Source organism: Trachemys scripta, chromosome 7 (genome assembly GCF_013100865.1).
Source record: "Trachemys scripta elegans isolate TJP31775 chromosome 7, CAS_Tse_1.0, whole genome shotgun sequence".
NCBI lineage: Eukaryota > Metazoa > Chordata > Testudines > Emydidae > Trachemys > Trachemys scripta.
Window position 1 is genome coordinate 30725230 of NC_048304.1, and position 16436 is coordinate 30741665.

The 16436-nt window shown below is 54.6% G+C and overlaps 1 protein-coding gene and 1 long non-coding RNA gene across 2 annotated transcripts; both read right to left on the minus strand.

The window, feature by feature from the left end:
* Positions 1-978: 978 nt before the first annotated feature.
* On the minus strand, positions 979-15131 carry LOC117881043 (cytoskeleton-associated protein 2-like). The gene is made up of 6 exons (XM_034777852.1): positions 14946-15131; positions 5208-5812; positions 4336-4543; positions 3680-3817; positions 2777-2846; positions 979-1489 (listed from the first exon to the last, which is right to left on the minus strand). The coding sequence occupies exons 2-6, from the start codon at positions 5762-5764 to the stop codon at positions 1410-1412; spliced, it is 1053 nt and encodes a 350-aa protein (XP_034633743.1). The 5' UTR covers positions 5765-5812; positions 14946-15131; the 3' UTR covers positions 979-1409.
* On the minus strand, positions 12745-13479 carry LOC117881044. Its single transcript, XR_004646676.1, has 2 exons — positions 13314-13479; positions 12745-13052 (listed from the first exon to the last, which is right to left on the minus strand). It is a non-coding gene; the product is annotated as an uncharacterized LOC117881044 (long non-coding RNA).
* Positions 15132-16436: the final 1305 nt, after the last annotated feature.

Genomic DNA, 16436 nt, shown 5'->3' on the forward strand with positions numbered 1-16436 from the left:
TTTTTTTTTTTTTTTTTTTTTTTTTTTTTTAAGGGGGGGGCGGCGCAAGACTAGAACCAACTATTGCTACTTTAAGCAAACCCATCATTAGTTCTCCCCTACAGTGTGTAGAGAAATTGTATTTTGAGTTGACATTGGACCAGAACTCCAAGCTGCAAAGCAGGTCTAGACATGGATGATTAGAGGTGACCTTCACTTCAAACTGGATTGTTTAGTTGTTTGTTTGGTTCCCTGCCCTCTTTCAATGGATCAGCTCAGACTTTAAGGCCACAAGGGACCACTGCCATGTTGTCATACCTCCCTCGTAACTGTCCATACAATTTCCCTAATTAATTCCTGCTTAAACTAGAGAGGACTTTTTAGAAAGAGACCCAAGAGATTTCAGATTTCCAGTGATAGGGAATCCACCACAGACCTTGGGTAGCTGTTCCAAACAGTTATTTACCCTCCTGTTAAAAATCTGCACCTTATGTTTTAGTCTGCATTTGTAACACTACAGCTTCCAGCCATCGACTCTTGTTAGAGCTTTGTCTGCCAGAGTGAAGAGCCCTCTATATCAAGACAGCTGGTCAAAAGGTCTCCAACAGAGCAACTGTTTGGTTAAATCAGCATTTTCCAACCAAACAAGCATCTCACAGGAATGTATCACCAGTTTCGCTGAAAGAATGCTCAAACAAATAAAGTATTTTTATCATGCACATTTAGATTAGACCTGCAAGATGAAGGGAAGCTCTTCAACTAGATAATTTACCTATTTCCTAAACAAAAATTCCATTGGTCATTTTGATTTTTGTTCCAAGTCAGGCCAAAAGGAAGTTTCGATCCTCTCTACAGATGAGACTTCTCTTCCCCATGGAGATACTTATCAACTGATCAAGTTACCCCTTCACCACCTCTTTCACAAGCTAAATACACCGTGCTCCTCCAGTCCAGCTTAACACAGTTTCTAGCACAACGTAGAATCTTTAATAAAGACTTTATTGAAGAATTCAGTACAGGTTACATAAAACATGCCTTTGCAAACAGCTTGGTGACAGACAATAGATATAAAAGCTAGAAGGGAGCAATCCTGGAATTCTGATCCAACTGTAAAAAATGATAGACATTTAGATCTGCAGCCCTTTTAGGGGGTTACAGCTTCTCCTAGTTCAGTCCCCTCCCTGTCATGAAACATCTCTTTAGGGTTCCAATGTTTTAGATTCCCTACAAGGGTCCTCAACAGCTAGGACAGGAAATACCCCATGCCATGTGCTGCTTTGAGGGGGCTGTGCATGACTGGGAGGCTAAAGAGACAGTCCTGGGAGCTTCCAAATGCAGACAGGATGGAGATCTCTTCTGAGAAGAATTTGGGAAGGAGAGATCAGCCAGGGCAGATTGAGCAAGGGATATAGGCCAGTGGCACAATGGGTTCACTCTGCAGCCAGAGAAGAGTGGTGAGGGGCAGAGCGTGGCAGCTTGGGTAGTCTCTTCCACACACTGATCTGCAGCGCTAGAGACAAAGGGATAATTTCACCATCGGGGCATCAGTTCAGGCACCAAATCCAACGCAGCCACCTTTCAGGATAGGCATATCTGCTGCTTGTCCCTCCCAGCTCCCCCAGTGTACATCCTTCCCAGGTGAGCTGCCATCCCACCCCACTAGGGTGACCAGAGAGCAAGTGTCAAAAATTGGAACACTATTTTTTTCCTGGGTGGGGAGGGGATAGTTGCATATATAGACAAAGCCTCTAATATTGGGATGTCTGGTGACCCTACACCCCACTCATTCACACAGCATCACTGCCACCCCAGCCTGCTCGTCATCACATGCTAGGAAGCCCCCAGCCCCTCCTTAGCTGGTGTAGAGGTGGACCATGCAGGCCAGGTACCCACCAGTGAGCTGGAACTGTTCATCCCAGGAATCCACCCACAGATCCCCTCCCAGGAATCCACCTCACCCCATCCCACATCTTCAGCGGGGAGCCTCAGTGTGCTGGCTGGGAACTAAGTATTAGGGACCCTAACAAGGGTGTTTTGCCATGCACAGCTCTGCCTAGTCACTTGCATCCCCATACAGGCAGGAGAGCTGCCAGCTCCTCCATCCACATCAGCATCCCTGCAATGTTGGAAAGCAATACCAGTGCAACTCTTCCATACAGGCCTATTCCAGCCCAGCCCACAGCCCCTGGAAGAGTGCCAGGCAGTATTCGACCATCACTCTCTGCGGTAAGAGTGTACCTCCAGCAGCTCAGCATGCCCTAGTGCCAGGCACTGATTGGGAGCACACAGCACCCCCCACAGCACAGCACCTCTTAGCATCACACAGGGGTCAGCACAGACTCAGGTGAAAACACCCACACTGAGCCCCCAGCAACACAGCACCCCCTAGTGGCACAATGGCACAACCACTGACTCCTAAAATGAATAGGAGTACTTGTGGCACCTTAGAGACTAACAAATTTATTAGAGCATAAGCTTTCGTGGACTACAGCCCACTTCTTCGGATGCACACTGCTTCCTAGACACCATCCTGGCACATGGGTCAGGATGCACACAGTCACCTACCCAAGGACCAACCCACCACTACTCTGCTTAGGCCCCGGGCTCTGTCAGGAGCCACATCATGGAGCCCCAGACCTGAAGGCGCCATTAAGTCATCTCAGCTGAGCCCAGTGAACTCTGTAAGGCAACACTTAGGCCCACAATTGAATTCAGACCCTAAAGCAGGAAAACCCAGATCCACTCAGGACTCATCTGCCCAGCCCCAGGGCCCAGCTCAGCCATAGGGCTCACTTACTAGATGCATACAGGAGTCTCTTGCCATTGTCCACAGCCCTCGCTGATCCACACTGCTCATCTGCTAGATGCTGGCGAGAGAAAGGACACGGGTGAGGCCCAACACCCCACTGAGCTTATGGGGCTCACCCCCAGCTTCCACCTATTCTACGCAGACTGTCCCATACAGCTATCAGCTCAGGGTGTGGGGTTTAGAAAAAGCATATACATAGGGACAAGTCCTAGGGCAGATGCAGTTAATGTAGTATAAAGGCCTTATCCTGGAATAGCTTGTTCCCCTTCCTGGATGATAGTAAATGATGCCAGCATGAAGCACCTTTCTACTCTGCATCCACACTAGGGGAGGCCTTGTGACTAGAGCACTGGACTGAGACCCAGGACACCTGGATTCTATTCCAGCTCTGCTAGGGGACCTTGGGCAAGTCACTTTGCCTTCTGGTGCCTCAATTTCCTCAGCTGTAAAATGGGGAGGGGGACACTGACCTCCTTTGTGAAGCACTGATGAAGAGCACAAGAGGACAGGGTCAGAGGTTTAGGCAATACAGCAATAGGGGCACAGAGCATTTTGGTCCCCACAGAGGAGCAAACCCAGGACACTGCCCCAGGCTCCTTGTTAACCCCAGAGTTTAATCCCCCAAAGCCTGAGCCACTGGCCCTGAGAAGGGGCTGAGTTAGGTCTGTTAGGAACTATCCCCTTGGGTTGCCAGGGGATTTCAGAACAGGAAAGGACACAGGGGGAGCCATGTCTCAGGAACCCCCGACCAAGAAGCCAGCTCAAAGTCATGACACAGGATCTACCTCGGCCTCTGTAGCAGCCCCCCAGAGTTCAAGCCAATTGCAGCATCAATATGGATTTTAAGCAGGGGGGAGGGGGATGGTTCTGTGGCAGGCAGAGGAGCCTCACCTGAGGCCCCTTGCCAGCAGGGCTGGCGTGCCCAGCAGCCCCTGCAGGCTGTTGGAGATGGACCCAGTACTCCACTGAGTCCTGGGGCCCCTGAGTCGCTGGGTCCCATGGAACTACCGCCTCCTCCCTGCGGGCGCCCTGGGGGTAGAGGCAGATGGGAGCAGGGTTAGTGGCAGCCTGGCACACCTCTCAAGCCTCCCACACAGCCAAAAGCACACTACAGACCCTCTGATCCTGCCCCACAGGACTCTGCACAGCCCACTCCCTGCCTCAAACAAATTCTGCCATCCCAGACCAGTCCCTTCCCCTCCCCCAACTCAGCACAGCCTGCTCCCTCCAGCCAGATATTTCCTTGTGCTGCCACCAGTGCCCCCCCCCTAAAATCCTGACCATTCACTCCAGTGCCAACTGCTAGATCCATGACCCCTGCTGCCCTTAACCCCCCACCCCAGACGGCTTCCCACCAACTGTGCTCCCAGCACTGCTGCACCCATCCCCTTCCAACCACACCCCCAGCCACAACCTACCCCTCCACTACACCCACAGCCAGACACACTCCCCTGCTGCTCCAGGACTAGCAGGACCTCCCCCGCCCCACAAATTCCCCTGCAGTGAATTCCTCCCGAGTTGTATCCAGCCAGGCATGGAATGGATACCTCGCCAGCTTGGCTGGGCTGCTCCAGAACTGCCAGGCTGGCTTGGTCTGGCTCAGATCTCGTCTCCTCTTCATCCGTTATGGTGGTCCAGGAGGACAGGACAGGGGGCTCCTTGGACAAGCATCTCTTGGGCGGAGCAGGGATCATTACACATGGGGGTCTCTTCAGCACCTTGCCCTTGGCAGCTTGCCATTCTGCCAGCTGAGCCCTGGGGGGGAAGAGCGGGTCAAGGGGTGAGTGCCCACCCAAAACACTTCCCACCTTCCAGGAGGAGGGGTGGTGTTACAGTAAGACATCTCCCTAGACACAGACCCCCTTAATCCCACCCCTCTGTTTGAGACGCAAGCCTCAGCAAAGAAGAGCACAGGACATTTTGGGGGGAGGCTGCATCTCAGGAGCCCTGTGACCAAGATACTCTGAATTTAGGCCAAGAGACCTATTCCACCCTGCAAAGCTGCACCCCAAATTTCAAGCAAACGGCACCACAAGATGGCCTTGGAGAGGACTGAAATATCTGTGGTTTTGCCACAGAGGTTGACGATCTAGACTGCCCGCAAAGCACCGCTGCCCTAGTGCAAGCTGGGGGTCTACAGGAGCTCTCTGAACCCAACTGTTAGTTTGAGAGGTACATGGAGGAACTGGACCCAGCTGGACTCAGCGGGAGGACAATGCATTGGGTTGAGACTCAGGATATGCCATTGCTGATGGGGTTAATAGCAGGGCCCCCCCCTTTGCTGTCAAACCTGCCCCTCTGGCAAGGGGATCATGACTGCTGCCAAGAGGAGCCCCCCCCCACATTACCCCCACACTCCTGTGTTGGGCAGAAGGGCCTTGGTGCCAGTGCAGGATGAAACAGGCAGCACCCCACTCACCTCCTGGCATTGACAGCTGGTTTGACCACAGCAAGTTTGTGCCTGCTGGTGGGTTTGGGCTCCCAGGCCGCAGGACGGGGAGGCTCAAATGGCATCACTGCTCTGGGCGAGGGGATGGGTCTCACTCTACCAAGAGCTGGCTTGGTTGGAGGCAGCAGGATCCTGCTGCCCCTGAGCTGGGTGTGGTCCATGGCACGGCCTGTTTTCAGGGTAGCGCTAGCCAGCCAGGCCCCTGCAGAAGCCCTGCGGGAGGTGATGGTGTTGGGAGAGTGCACCACAGGCTGCCAGGCAACACCCAGGCTGGCCTCCGCAGGCAGGTTCCGGCGGAAGGAGCAGGTCTTGGAGGGCACAAGCCTGCCCAGGTAATAGCCCAGGGGAGATTTCCTGGGCACCAAGGTGAAGCCGAGGCCCAGCCGCTCAGCAATGCTCTGCTTCTCCTTCTGGCTCCTCAAGTGCTTCCTGAGACACGCCGGCCTCTCCCTCGGCTCGCCAACTCTGACCGGGGTGCTGGGATCTTCCCACCAGCTGCCAGCACCAGCCATGGCCTTAAGTGGCATGATCCTGGAAAGTGGGAAGCTGTAGCGGGCTGTGGCATCTCTCTGGGTCTGGAAAACAAGAGGGGGACCCATCTCAGAGCCTAACCATTCACGCTCAGGGCTGGTTCAATGGGACGGCCCTGGATGGTGCATCAGCCACTGGGATAGAACCCAGTACCTCTGGTTCTAGAGCAGTGATACTCTGAGGCTCATGAAAATCCCAGGTGACACTGGGCCAACTGTGCATTAAGGAAAGAAATTCCCCATTGCCTCCAGCTGCATGGGCTGTCCGGGGAGACTCCAAAACCATAGCCACATCACACACATGGGTAGCAAACCACATGGAGTGGCGCAACCGCTGGGGGCACGCACACACACACACACACTTTGCTGTGTGGTTTTGTTCATGGGCAGTTCTAGACAAAGCAAAAATTAATTTGACCCAATCAAAAAAATTCTACTTTTGTTAAGTTTTTGCCAAAAAGTAAAAAATTAATTTGGGTCAAATAACTGGTTTCATTTTCAGCTATTTCTACCTGTTCAGTTTTTTAAAAACATTCAAGAAAATTTTGAAGTGAAAAAGTTGGGAGTATGGGTTGAAATATTTTGGGGGGGGTTGAATATTTTTGGGGTTCCTCCCCCATCCAAAAAACAATTTGCCAAACCAGCATGAATTTGCTAAACATTCTGGTGTTGCCAAATCTACATTTTTCCACCCAAAGGGTTTTGGCCAAAAAAATCCCCAAACAAAAACCTCACCCCAACTCTGCTGGGAGGAAGTCTCCAGGCAAGCAAGTGTCACAGTGCTGCAGTGAGGCAGGCAAGATCAAACCAGATTTCATAGTAGTATAGGGTTTGGAAGGTAAAGTCCAGTCCCCCCCATGCAGAGGCACGACCAATAAACGTAGGCCATCCCTGACAGATGTTTATCCAACCTAGTCTTAAAACCAGGAGCACCACCAGCTTTTCTGCTGCCCTAGGTGGCGAAAGGTCCCGCCCCGAAATGCCACCCCCCACAGAGGCAGCAGAAAGTCCTGCCGCCAAAATACTGCCACAGTCGCCACCCCCCAAATTGTAGTGCCCTAGGCGACCGCCTAGGTCACCTAATGGGTTGTGCCGGCCCTGCTTAAAACCCTCCCATGCCAGGGGAGGCACAGCCTCCCTTGGATGCCTGCCCCAGAGTTTAACTGCCCTTAGAGTTAGAGTGTCCTTTTGCAGCAGGCCACAGCCCAACAAATATACTTCCCTCCGTTTCCCTTCTCATGGACTCCACTTCAGTCTCTCTTGCTTCAATGCCCTTCCTTGGGGGCAGTTTGTTATTGAACCCATAGTGCAAATCAGTCTATAAGAAGAGTCCCAAACAGGCCATTTCCCATAACTGGTGGACATGGTCCATAAAATCCTGCTCTTCCGAGCAGGCAACCACACCAGCCTTGCTGCTGGGAGTCCTTCCACACCGTACTCCCATGTCTTCTGCCACACCTGGGCTCCTTGTGGGTCTTCTCTCTACCTACCAGGATGGTGACCCAAGGCCTTCCAGCTGGAGTGCAATCCTGCTCTTCCCACTGGGAACCCCCCAGCCTCTCCATTGGGAGATCATACCTGCCCCTACTCTCCCAGCCTTCTCACTAGTTCCCCAGGTCCAGTTTTCTGGAGAGCCCCTCTGCTGCTCCCCTGCCTTTGACCCCCAGCTTGGGCTCTCCAGTTTAGAGCCAGCAGGCAACTCCCTCTGCTGCGCCTCCTCCAGCTTCAGCCCTGCTCTGGCTTGGCAGGTCAGTCCACAACCCCCCCCCCCCCCCTTGCTGCCCTCTTTGCCTTCAACCATCCCCAGGAAACACCTTCTGGCTCAAGCAGCACTCCCCTGTCCCTGCCCCTGACTGACTATCTCACCAGGTATCCTGACTGACCCCAGGGTCCCTCTTGCATTGGAACTCCGATTCTCCATTACCCTCTCCGGCCCCAGGTGCTGCCCTGCCCTCTTAAGTGGTCCCATGGGAGCACCTTTTCTGGGCCAGGGGAACTGGATCTGTGACACTAGCCTAAACACCCAGTGCTGCAAACCCATCCTCTTGGCCTTCCCTCAGTGGAGAACAATTGATCCTCATCCTCTTTATAACAACGCTGTACTCCTCTGAAGACTTGGGTCCCCCTCAATCTGCTCTTCCCTAGGCTAAACATGCCCGGTTCTTTCAACCTGTCCAGATAGGACAGTTGTTCTAAGCCTTGAGCATTATTTTTACAGTTCTGCTCCATGCTCGAGTTTTCTTGAAGTGTAGCACCCAGAATTGGATGCAGGACTCCAGCGGAGGCCTCATCGTGCCTAGTGAGCAGAATAATTACCTCCTGTGTTTTACATGCACCACTCGAGTTAATACACCCCAGCCTGATGCTGCAGCACAGGACCCTAGCATCAGCTGGTATAACTGTGTTCTGGCCTCACCCGCCTGTCACACCATGCGCATCACCCAGCCCATTGGCAGCCTCTTGCACTACAGGCAGCCCAACGGGCAACTTACCATTTCCCTCTGCAGCTTCCAAAACCTGTGACTGGTGGCCAATACCCAATCACTGCCACTGGCTTTGGGAAGAGAAGAGCCACATTAGCTTAAGCCATGGCCCTGAAGCAGCAGCTACAGGAATACTGCCATGGGGCTTGGAACAACCCCATTAGTTAACACCCAGCTGTACGCATAAGATCAGTGTTAACTACCTTACACCCACAGACACCTGATTTTCACAGCTGCTGAGCACTCACAGTGATAGATTAGGTCAGGGGTACAATGGGTCTTACCCTCCTCCCCTAGGATCCTACAAGCCAGACACCCACACTCTAGGAGCCACAGAGGTAAGGCAGCTACCTACCTCTGGGAGAAGAGGAGGGGATAGTGGCTGGAGATACATGTGTGTTTGCCAGAGGACCTAGGATAGAGGGATCAAGGTTTGTAAAGAGATGCATGGGGAGGGGGGGGTTGGGAAAAGAGAAATCAGGCTTTGTATGAGGCTGGTGGGTGTGCACAGGCTGGGATAGGAGAGCAGGAGGAATCAATTTGCAGGGGGCCTCAAGGGTCTTCAGATTGCTCTCCCAGAGCCCTCCAGGACCCATTAGCTGCTCAGGAAGGTTTTACCTCAGGCCTATTCGCAGCCAATCTAGCTGGCACAAGAAGCCACCCAGGGATATGTGGGCACTCCACAACACACAGCAACAGTTTCCTACAAAGTGGCCCACCCAAAGGATGCTGATGTCTCCCCACAAGGCATTCCACTTCCACCAATGCAGCATGAGCACAGTGCACTAGCACAAATAGGCCAGGGCAAACACATTTCCCCACTAGCTTTGCAGGTGGCACCACACAAACCAATCTTTCCCCTGATGAGACTCTAGCATACAGAAGGGAGGCACCAAGCACTTTACATTAAGCAGGGCTCACAATATCCTGCATCATGTAGACAGGAGAGGGGACTAGTCTCAGGTGACAAAAATCAAAGGTAGGGCAATCCCTATGATTTGTTCCCTCTCCCCTATGTTAGGAAAAGCTACCTTGCACTCTCTTTTGTAATAGCTAGGAGCCCTCAAAGCAGAGCAAGGATACAATTAGTAAGTTCCTTACAAGTCCAGATAAGGACACACACACACACACACACATCCCACCCTCTCTGAACAAATCATCTAGTGAACCAGAGCTGCAAAACCAGAATATCCTAAACAAGCTCAAACAACCAACTAACCCCAACAATCAAAACACTAGGACCTTCAACAGAGACAGGCTCCTTACCATACTAGCACCCTCTCAACTGCCTCAGTCACACCTACTCCAAACTCCTGCTATTTCTCTAACCATCCAGCCAATCAGCATCAGGATGGTATCCTTTGGTCAACAGGGATTTGAGGACCCATCCAGCTATCCCAACACGACATTGGCTGCATAGCTAGCTCCACCCCTTGGGAAGGAGGGGTCTGGCAAGGCAGTTCCACATTAGATAAAGGGGGCATGAAGTGTCTAACTCTCCCTGGTTTCTCTGGGGGATGTTTAGAATAATCCTGGTTTTCTGGGTCTAGTATTAGAGGGGGAATGTAACTAAGGTTTCTTAGGTAGAATTAAAATGCTGATCTCTCTGGCCTAGCATATGAGTGGGCAAGCTTTCTGTGGGGCCATAGGCCCATCCACCCCATTGCCCCCATCTCAGATCCTACTCCACCTCCAGGGGAAGCAGATAGAGCAGATCTGGGATTTAGAAATCTTTGGGTGTAAGTCTAGACCCTGCAGCAGGCAGCACTTTCTTCCAAAGGGGAAGAGTTCTGTATTAGTTTCTGTAGATCTTTCAGTGACTAGGATGTTGGATGGGGACTCAGGATGCCTGGGTTCTATTCCCAGCTCTGCCACTGAGCTATGGGGTGACTCTTCCCCTCTCATTCTTTGACTATTTCAATTGTAAACTCTCTGGGGCAGAGACTGTTTTTCACTGCGTGTCTCCAGCACCTGGCACAATGGGGCCCTGACCTTGATTGGTTCCTCCTGGTTCCAGTGTAGAAAATAAAATCCACTAGCTATATGAACGGTCCCATCTCCTTGCCAAAGGCAGCATGTTTCAGAGAGATCTCTAGCAAGCTGGAAAGCTTTGATCAGTGCACTCTGCAGCCTCTGAACTCAAGTAGCTGCAAAATAGGCATGAACCGGCTCTAGCTCCAGGATGAGGACTCCTGGGTTCCAATCCTGGTTCTCTACCCAACTCCCTCTGTGAGCAGCAGTGACATACACCCATATGCCTCAGATTTGTGTGTGAAACAGGGAGAACTTACCCAGTGTGAGGGGCCTTGCAAATTAAAGCTACATGAAGGCTGATTGGTTTGCTCTGGCCAGTCCAGGTGCAAATGATCCCAAATGCATAAGCTCCCATCGCTTGGGGAATATTATCCCCCACATTGTGCTGCTAAGCAAGTGTACACTTGCTTAGCAGCACAAAATAGCCCTAGGGGGATCTACTGCATTTACCCATTTGGGTACTTACTGTTAACCCAACCCACTCCTGAGCCTAGTTACAGGATCTCTCATCTAACTTTCCTCCAGCCCCTTAAATGATCTGTGCCATTCTCCTCCAACCACCTCTCCTGGGCACAGAGAAGCACTACCTGCATCTAAGGAGACTCTAGCCGGCTCCTTGCTATTCCAGTGCCATGATCCAACTGTAACCAACTGCTGTAGGGAGATGGGGTGTTACGGCACAAGGGTGAGGGGCATGGCTGCAAGGTTAATTTCAGTCCTGGATCAGAACAAAGAAACCTGCCACTATGGATCTGAACATGAATCAAAGTCTCGGTCTCTCCCCATCAGGAAAAGGGCCACTAGTATGGGAAGAGAAGGGTGGGGCTGGGCTGCTTCTGCCCCCTACATGTTAAACTAAAATGCTTTCCCTAGCCAAGCCACCTGCAAGAGTAACAGCCCAGTAACACAATCACAGCTGCAGCTTGGTTGGTGCATTCAGGCCTCCTGCTTTGGCCCACTGCATTCAAATGGGGTGCATCTCCTTTGTGATGGATTGCAAATATAATAGGGGTGCTGGGCATGTAGCCTGCAGGGAGCTGGGCATCCGGGGAAATCAAGCTCTGTTCTCAGCTGGCATTTCTGCCCTGCCCAGCCTAATCCCGTTTGGTCAAGGGTAGAGGAAAAAGCTGCTACTGCTGCCTGCTGCATTAGCAGATGACCCCATGGCATCCTTCATGCTTAGCTGCCCTGCCACAGCCCAGGACTTCCACATACTATGGGACAGTGATAACTAGTTGAGTAGGACTGCCCTTGTTACTGCTGGGTCATCCTGTCAGCACAGCATATGAGGAGCCCAGGAGCAGCTTCTGGAGTGGAGCTGCTGTTCAGTACAGAAGTTAAGGTCTCTGAGTGCAACTGAAATGGCACAAGGGAGAGGAATTTTGCCCTCAGGTTAATTCTCTGCTGCTGGGGGAAAGTTGCCATCTCCTCTGTAGTATAGGCTGGGAGGTCCCATACAATTCCAACCTACCCCAGCATGGGACAACTTAAAAGGAAAGGGCAGCCCACTGTACTCAGCCCCAGCCTATTGGGAAGAGGGGTGCACAGACAACACCCATCCTCTGGCAAGCTGGGAAGCCAGCCCCCTAACCACAAGAGCAGCCCATTAAGAATGAAGTAGTCTCAAGGGGGATCCTTCCTCCATACCCTTCTCCCTGCTTGGGGCTGCAGGCACTTGATCCTCCACCTCTGGCCCTTTTCATCTGATCCCCCCAGCCAGGGTCAGAAAGCCTCAGACTTTCCTGAGTGGATTCTCCACTAGAGGTGGGATGGGGGTCAGCTTGAGGCTAAAAAAGGCTTCCATCTGCCATACTTCTCAGCCTGCTAGAGGGAAAGTTAAGAGCTAGAGAGCAACTCCTGAGCTAGCCCAATGTCTTAAAATGCTAACCCAGAAGGGGAGGAATTATCACCACTGCAAATACAGGGAAACCGGGTACAGAGGGGACATGACTATTCACAGAGCAGCACTAGCCAAGTTGGCCATGGAACCCAAGAGTCCTGCAAACCCACAGCTCACCCAGCAGCTGCAGGTGCTACTTTGAATTCTGTTGCAGACCCTAGCAATCAGAAGGAGCCTATGATTTGTCTGAGGGCTGCATTCCTGGCAAACCCCCTCCTTTCTCCAGAGGGAGTTGGTACTGAGAGATTAAGGCACCAGCAGCCCCCACCAATCAGTTGAACCCACAGGAGACTGGACAGACCCAAGGACAAAAGATCAAAGGGTTTGTACAAGTTAAGGCCAATGCACAGATGGAGAGGGGTTGACAATCCAAGTGTATCTTGGGCTACTGTCCCTTTGCCCATTTACACCTAGATGTAGGGGCCTGGGAAGGCATGGACCAGAGGGTACAATCCTACCCTCCCCAAGAAGGGGTCAAAGTAGATGGAACCATTTGATCTGGTACAGGGTCTATCCCCCCAGGGTCAATGGCCAGGGAAGAAGAGGCGGCAATTCAAAGCTAAGTGTCTATAACAGGGTTTATTGTAACGGATTTTAGTCACCCCACCATGGCAGCAACACCGCTGCTCTACATGGAGCCATGGAATAAGTTAGCAGCCCCAGGGGCCGAGTGTGGAATGTGGGGGTGGGGGCGAGCCCCGCCAGGGAGTCCAGCTGGGCGGCCTACGAGCCGCAGGGTCCGGGCAGCCAGCGCGGATCAGACCCTGCCCGCTCAGTCGCGCTTCTTGTAGCTCTCCAGGTTGGCCAGGATCCAGCCCGACGGCACCATGAAGGCCAGGAAGAAGGCTCCCAGGCCGATGACGGTCTCCTGCGAAGGGGAGAAGAAGGCAGAGCTCAGGTGACAGGACACAGCAGCTGGGCCAGCAGGGGCCCTGTCCCCGCCCCCCAGGCACCGGGCGGGCTCCGCTGCTCCCCCCAGGGCTGGCGCTCGGCCGGGCTCTCCAGGGAGAGGCGATCCCAGGCCGCGGCCTCCGCGCTGCAGAGCGGGGCCAGCCCCGAGCCCGGCTCCCTCCTGCCGCGCCAGCAGCGCCCCGAGCCCCTGGGAAGGGCGGCCCCGGACCCCCCTCACCAGCGGCCCCACGCGGCTCTCCGGCGGGTACGAGTGCAGGGCGCGAGCGGGCGGCGCGAGGCGGGGGCGGAGCAGCGCGCGGAGCACCGGGAACACGGACATAGCGGCAGCGGGTCCTTCCTAGGCAAGATGGCGGCCGGGTCGGAAGTGACGGCTGAAAAAGGGCTGGCTATAAAGGACGGGGACCGGAAGTGGCCTGGGTTGGCTCGATCAGTTTGTGGGGGTGACGTCACTTCAGGTGGAGGAGTCATGCGGGGAATAGCCCCGCCCAACAATTTGGTCCAAATCCCTCCAGTGGCGTCGGATCCCTGAGTTCATGCCATGGTTGAGGTTCCCCCCCGTCAATCCAGCGCTAGGGCTATCCCCCCACTGTATACCCCCCGAACCAATATGGGGTTCAGGGCATTCCCATACATGGTACAACTCCCCCAGCCAGGGTCCCAGCACCCCCTGCACTACATGGCTCCTCCCCAGTCCCATGTGGGGACCAAGGTGCCCCCCAACCACAGGGACACCCCCCCATGTCAGCCAGGGGGCCATGGCACCCCCCACATGGACCCCCACCCCACTGGCTAACAGCAGGGCCAGGGATATTCCCCACACCCAACATAGTGCAGAAGCACAAAGCCCCATCACAGCACTGGGGGCCTCACACTGAACATGGGGCCCAGGATGCCCCGTCCCACTGCATAGCATCCCCATCACAGCATTGGGGGACCCCTATGCCCAATGTTGCCCCCTGGCAGAGTCATAACTAGGGATTTTTGCGGCCGAGGCAAGGGACAAGGGCGGCACGTCCGGCTCTTTGTTGGCAATTCGGCGGCGGGTCCTTCCCTCCGAGAGGGACTGAGGGACCCGCCGCTGAATTGCCGCCGAAGAGCCGGATGTGCCGCCCCCTCCCTTGCGAATGACCGGCGGCAATCCGGCAGCGGGTCCCTCGGTCCCTCTCGGAGAGAAGGACTTGCTGCCAAATTGCCGCTAAATTGCCACTGAAGGAAAGACTTTCTGCGCCCCTCACCTTCTGCACCCAAGGCAAGTGCCTCATTCGCCTCGCCCCTGGGGCAGCCGCCACCATCACACAACACCCCTCTCAGTCAGGGCCGGATTAACCTTTTGTGGGCCCCCATGGAGGCAATGGAGCATTGTGCGGGGAGGTCAGTCCCCAGAGCGAGGGGCCATCCAGAGCAATGGGGCATGGCATGGCATGGCATGGCATGGCATGGCGAGGCGGCCCTGCTCCACCCAATGTGAGGGCACTATTTACAAACCGGCAGTCGCCAGATGCACAGTGGCCTGCCCAGCCCTGTGCTGCCGGCATGCCCCTTCCCTTCGGGGGTGGGCATATGCCACACCACACAGCCCCCCCGCCCAACACCCCCGACTCCTTATGACCAGAATCCCCCCAGACCCACTATGCCCAGCGCCTCCCCAGATCCACCCACAAATGCAGAGCGCCTTGCACAACACCACCCCTGCCCTCAGCCCCACCACAACTGCCCAGCATCCCCCACAAAAGCCCCACTCCCTAGTGCCCCAACACACACAGATCCTCTCCGCCCCTTCACAGCCCAGCACCCCCCCATACTCCCCACAGACCCGCTCCCCCAAGCCCTGCCTCCAGGCCGCACTCACCGGCCCTGCCTGGGAGGCGACTGTGTTTGCCGGGCTGAGCCAACAGCGCAGCCAGGGCTGGTTCCAGGGCCGGGAATCACTCCAGCCCCTCAGGAGTGGCGCAATCAGCCAGGCCAGGACCTGCCCCCGGCCGGGGTCCCTGGAGCTCAGCCAAGTCCTCCACACTGTTCCCCACACACACACACATGGCTGAGACTGAGAAGTGGGTGGGGCCAGGGGGCGGAGAGGAGTCCTCAGCCAGCTGGCGGGAAGGCTGAGAGAAGCAAGTGGTGGGCAGGGGGAGCCAGTGGGGTCTCAGGGTGCAGTGCAAGCAGAGCAGGCCAGGGCCCCTTCTGAGCATGGGCCCAGCTCCATGGAGCCATTGTAAACCCGGCACTGGTCTCAGTACTGTGGGGTTCTCCACATCCAGTATGAGTCCCTGGGACATCGCCCACTGCATGGTGCCCCCATCCTATCCCCACAGGGACCGTGGGGCTTCCTACTCTGCACGCTACCCCCTCACTCCAAACTGGGGTGGTGCCGCACGCACGCCCGCACTCTGTTCTCACGGTGCTCCTGAAAATGTGCCCGATGCTCCATCATACCCAGGGGCATGGGGCAGTTCCCCCACGTGGCATGATGCCTTCTATATGTTGGCATAGGGCTCAGACCCCACAGCAGTCAGTTTCAGTGCATCCTCACACTGTCCAGTGCTAGGATCATGCTGTTACAGCAGACAAGTCAGCTCCCCCACATTACCTCATGAAGATCCTGACCGAATGTGGCTACTCCTTCACCTCCACAGGTGGGGGCTCCTGGTGGACATGAGAGCGGCTGGGTGGACGAGAGAGACATACAGTACTTGAGACCGGGACGGCCTTCTAGGTCTAGGGAGGTGGGGAGGTTTGGGGGCGGCATTGGAGCTGCTGCAAGCAGGCAGGGTGCAATACCGCTTACTGCCACTGGGTGGGGTTCTGGTCCTTGCAGCACATGGAGTCTTTAAGGTGCCACCAGACTCCTTGTTGTTTTAGTGAGCAGAGAGTTCAGATTTCAGGGAAGATATTGGGCAGCCCCAGAGCGGGAGAACATGGAAGTGGGGGAGAACTGCAGGAGTGGAGCCAGCACATACTTCCTGCTGCCTCCATTCCTGCAGACCCAGCATACGGTTTGGGCCCCCACCAATGCTCTAGACTAACCCAGAGCGCAGCCCCCAGGGTTGGATTCTGGTCATGAGCACCTGGAGATATCAGAATTCAAGGCCTCTCCCAACACTTCTTAGGACACACTCCCATCCAAACCCCATCTTCCTGCCACTCTGCTGAGTCCTCACCTTCCTCCCAAGCTGAGATGGGAGCCCATGGGGCAGGTAGTTGGCCAGCCACTATCAGCTCTGATTGCACCATTGCTAAGTGTCCAGGATCCCTGCTGCATCCTTCACCCTGCTCCCTGACTGACCACGCCCTGAGCCCTGGCTCTGCAAGCAAGCGGGAGATTGTGTGGGACATCAAGGAG

What these genes read in the sequence shown, in the direction of transcription:
- LOC117881043 (XM_034777852.1), bottom strand. Translation starts at nt 5,764, where the DNA reads ATGCCACTTAAGGCCATGGCTGGTGCTGGCAGCTGGTGGGAAGATCCC. An exon ending in CTGCTGGCAAGGGGCCTCAG is followed by an intron (nt 2,847 to 3,679) that starts GTGAGGCTCCTC and finishes TTCTCTCGCCAG; the next exon opens with CATCTAGCAGATGAGCAGTG. An exon ending in GAGACTCCTGTATGCATCTA is followed by an intron (nt 1,490 to 2,776) that starts GTAAGTGAGCCC and finishes CTTTGTCTCTAG; the next exon opens with CGCTGCAGATCAGTGTGTGG.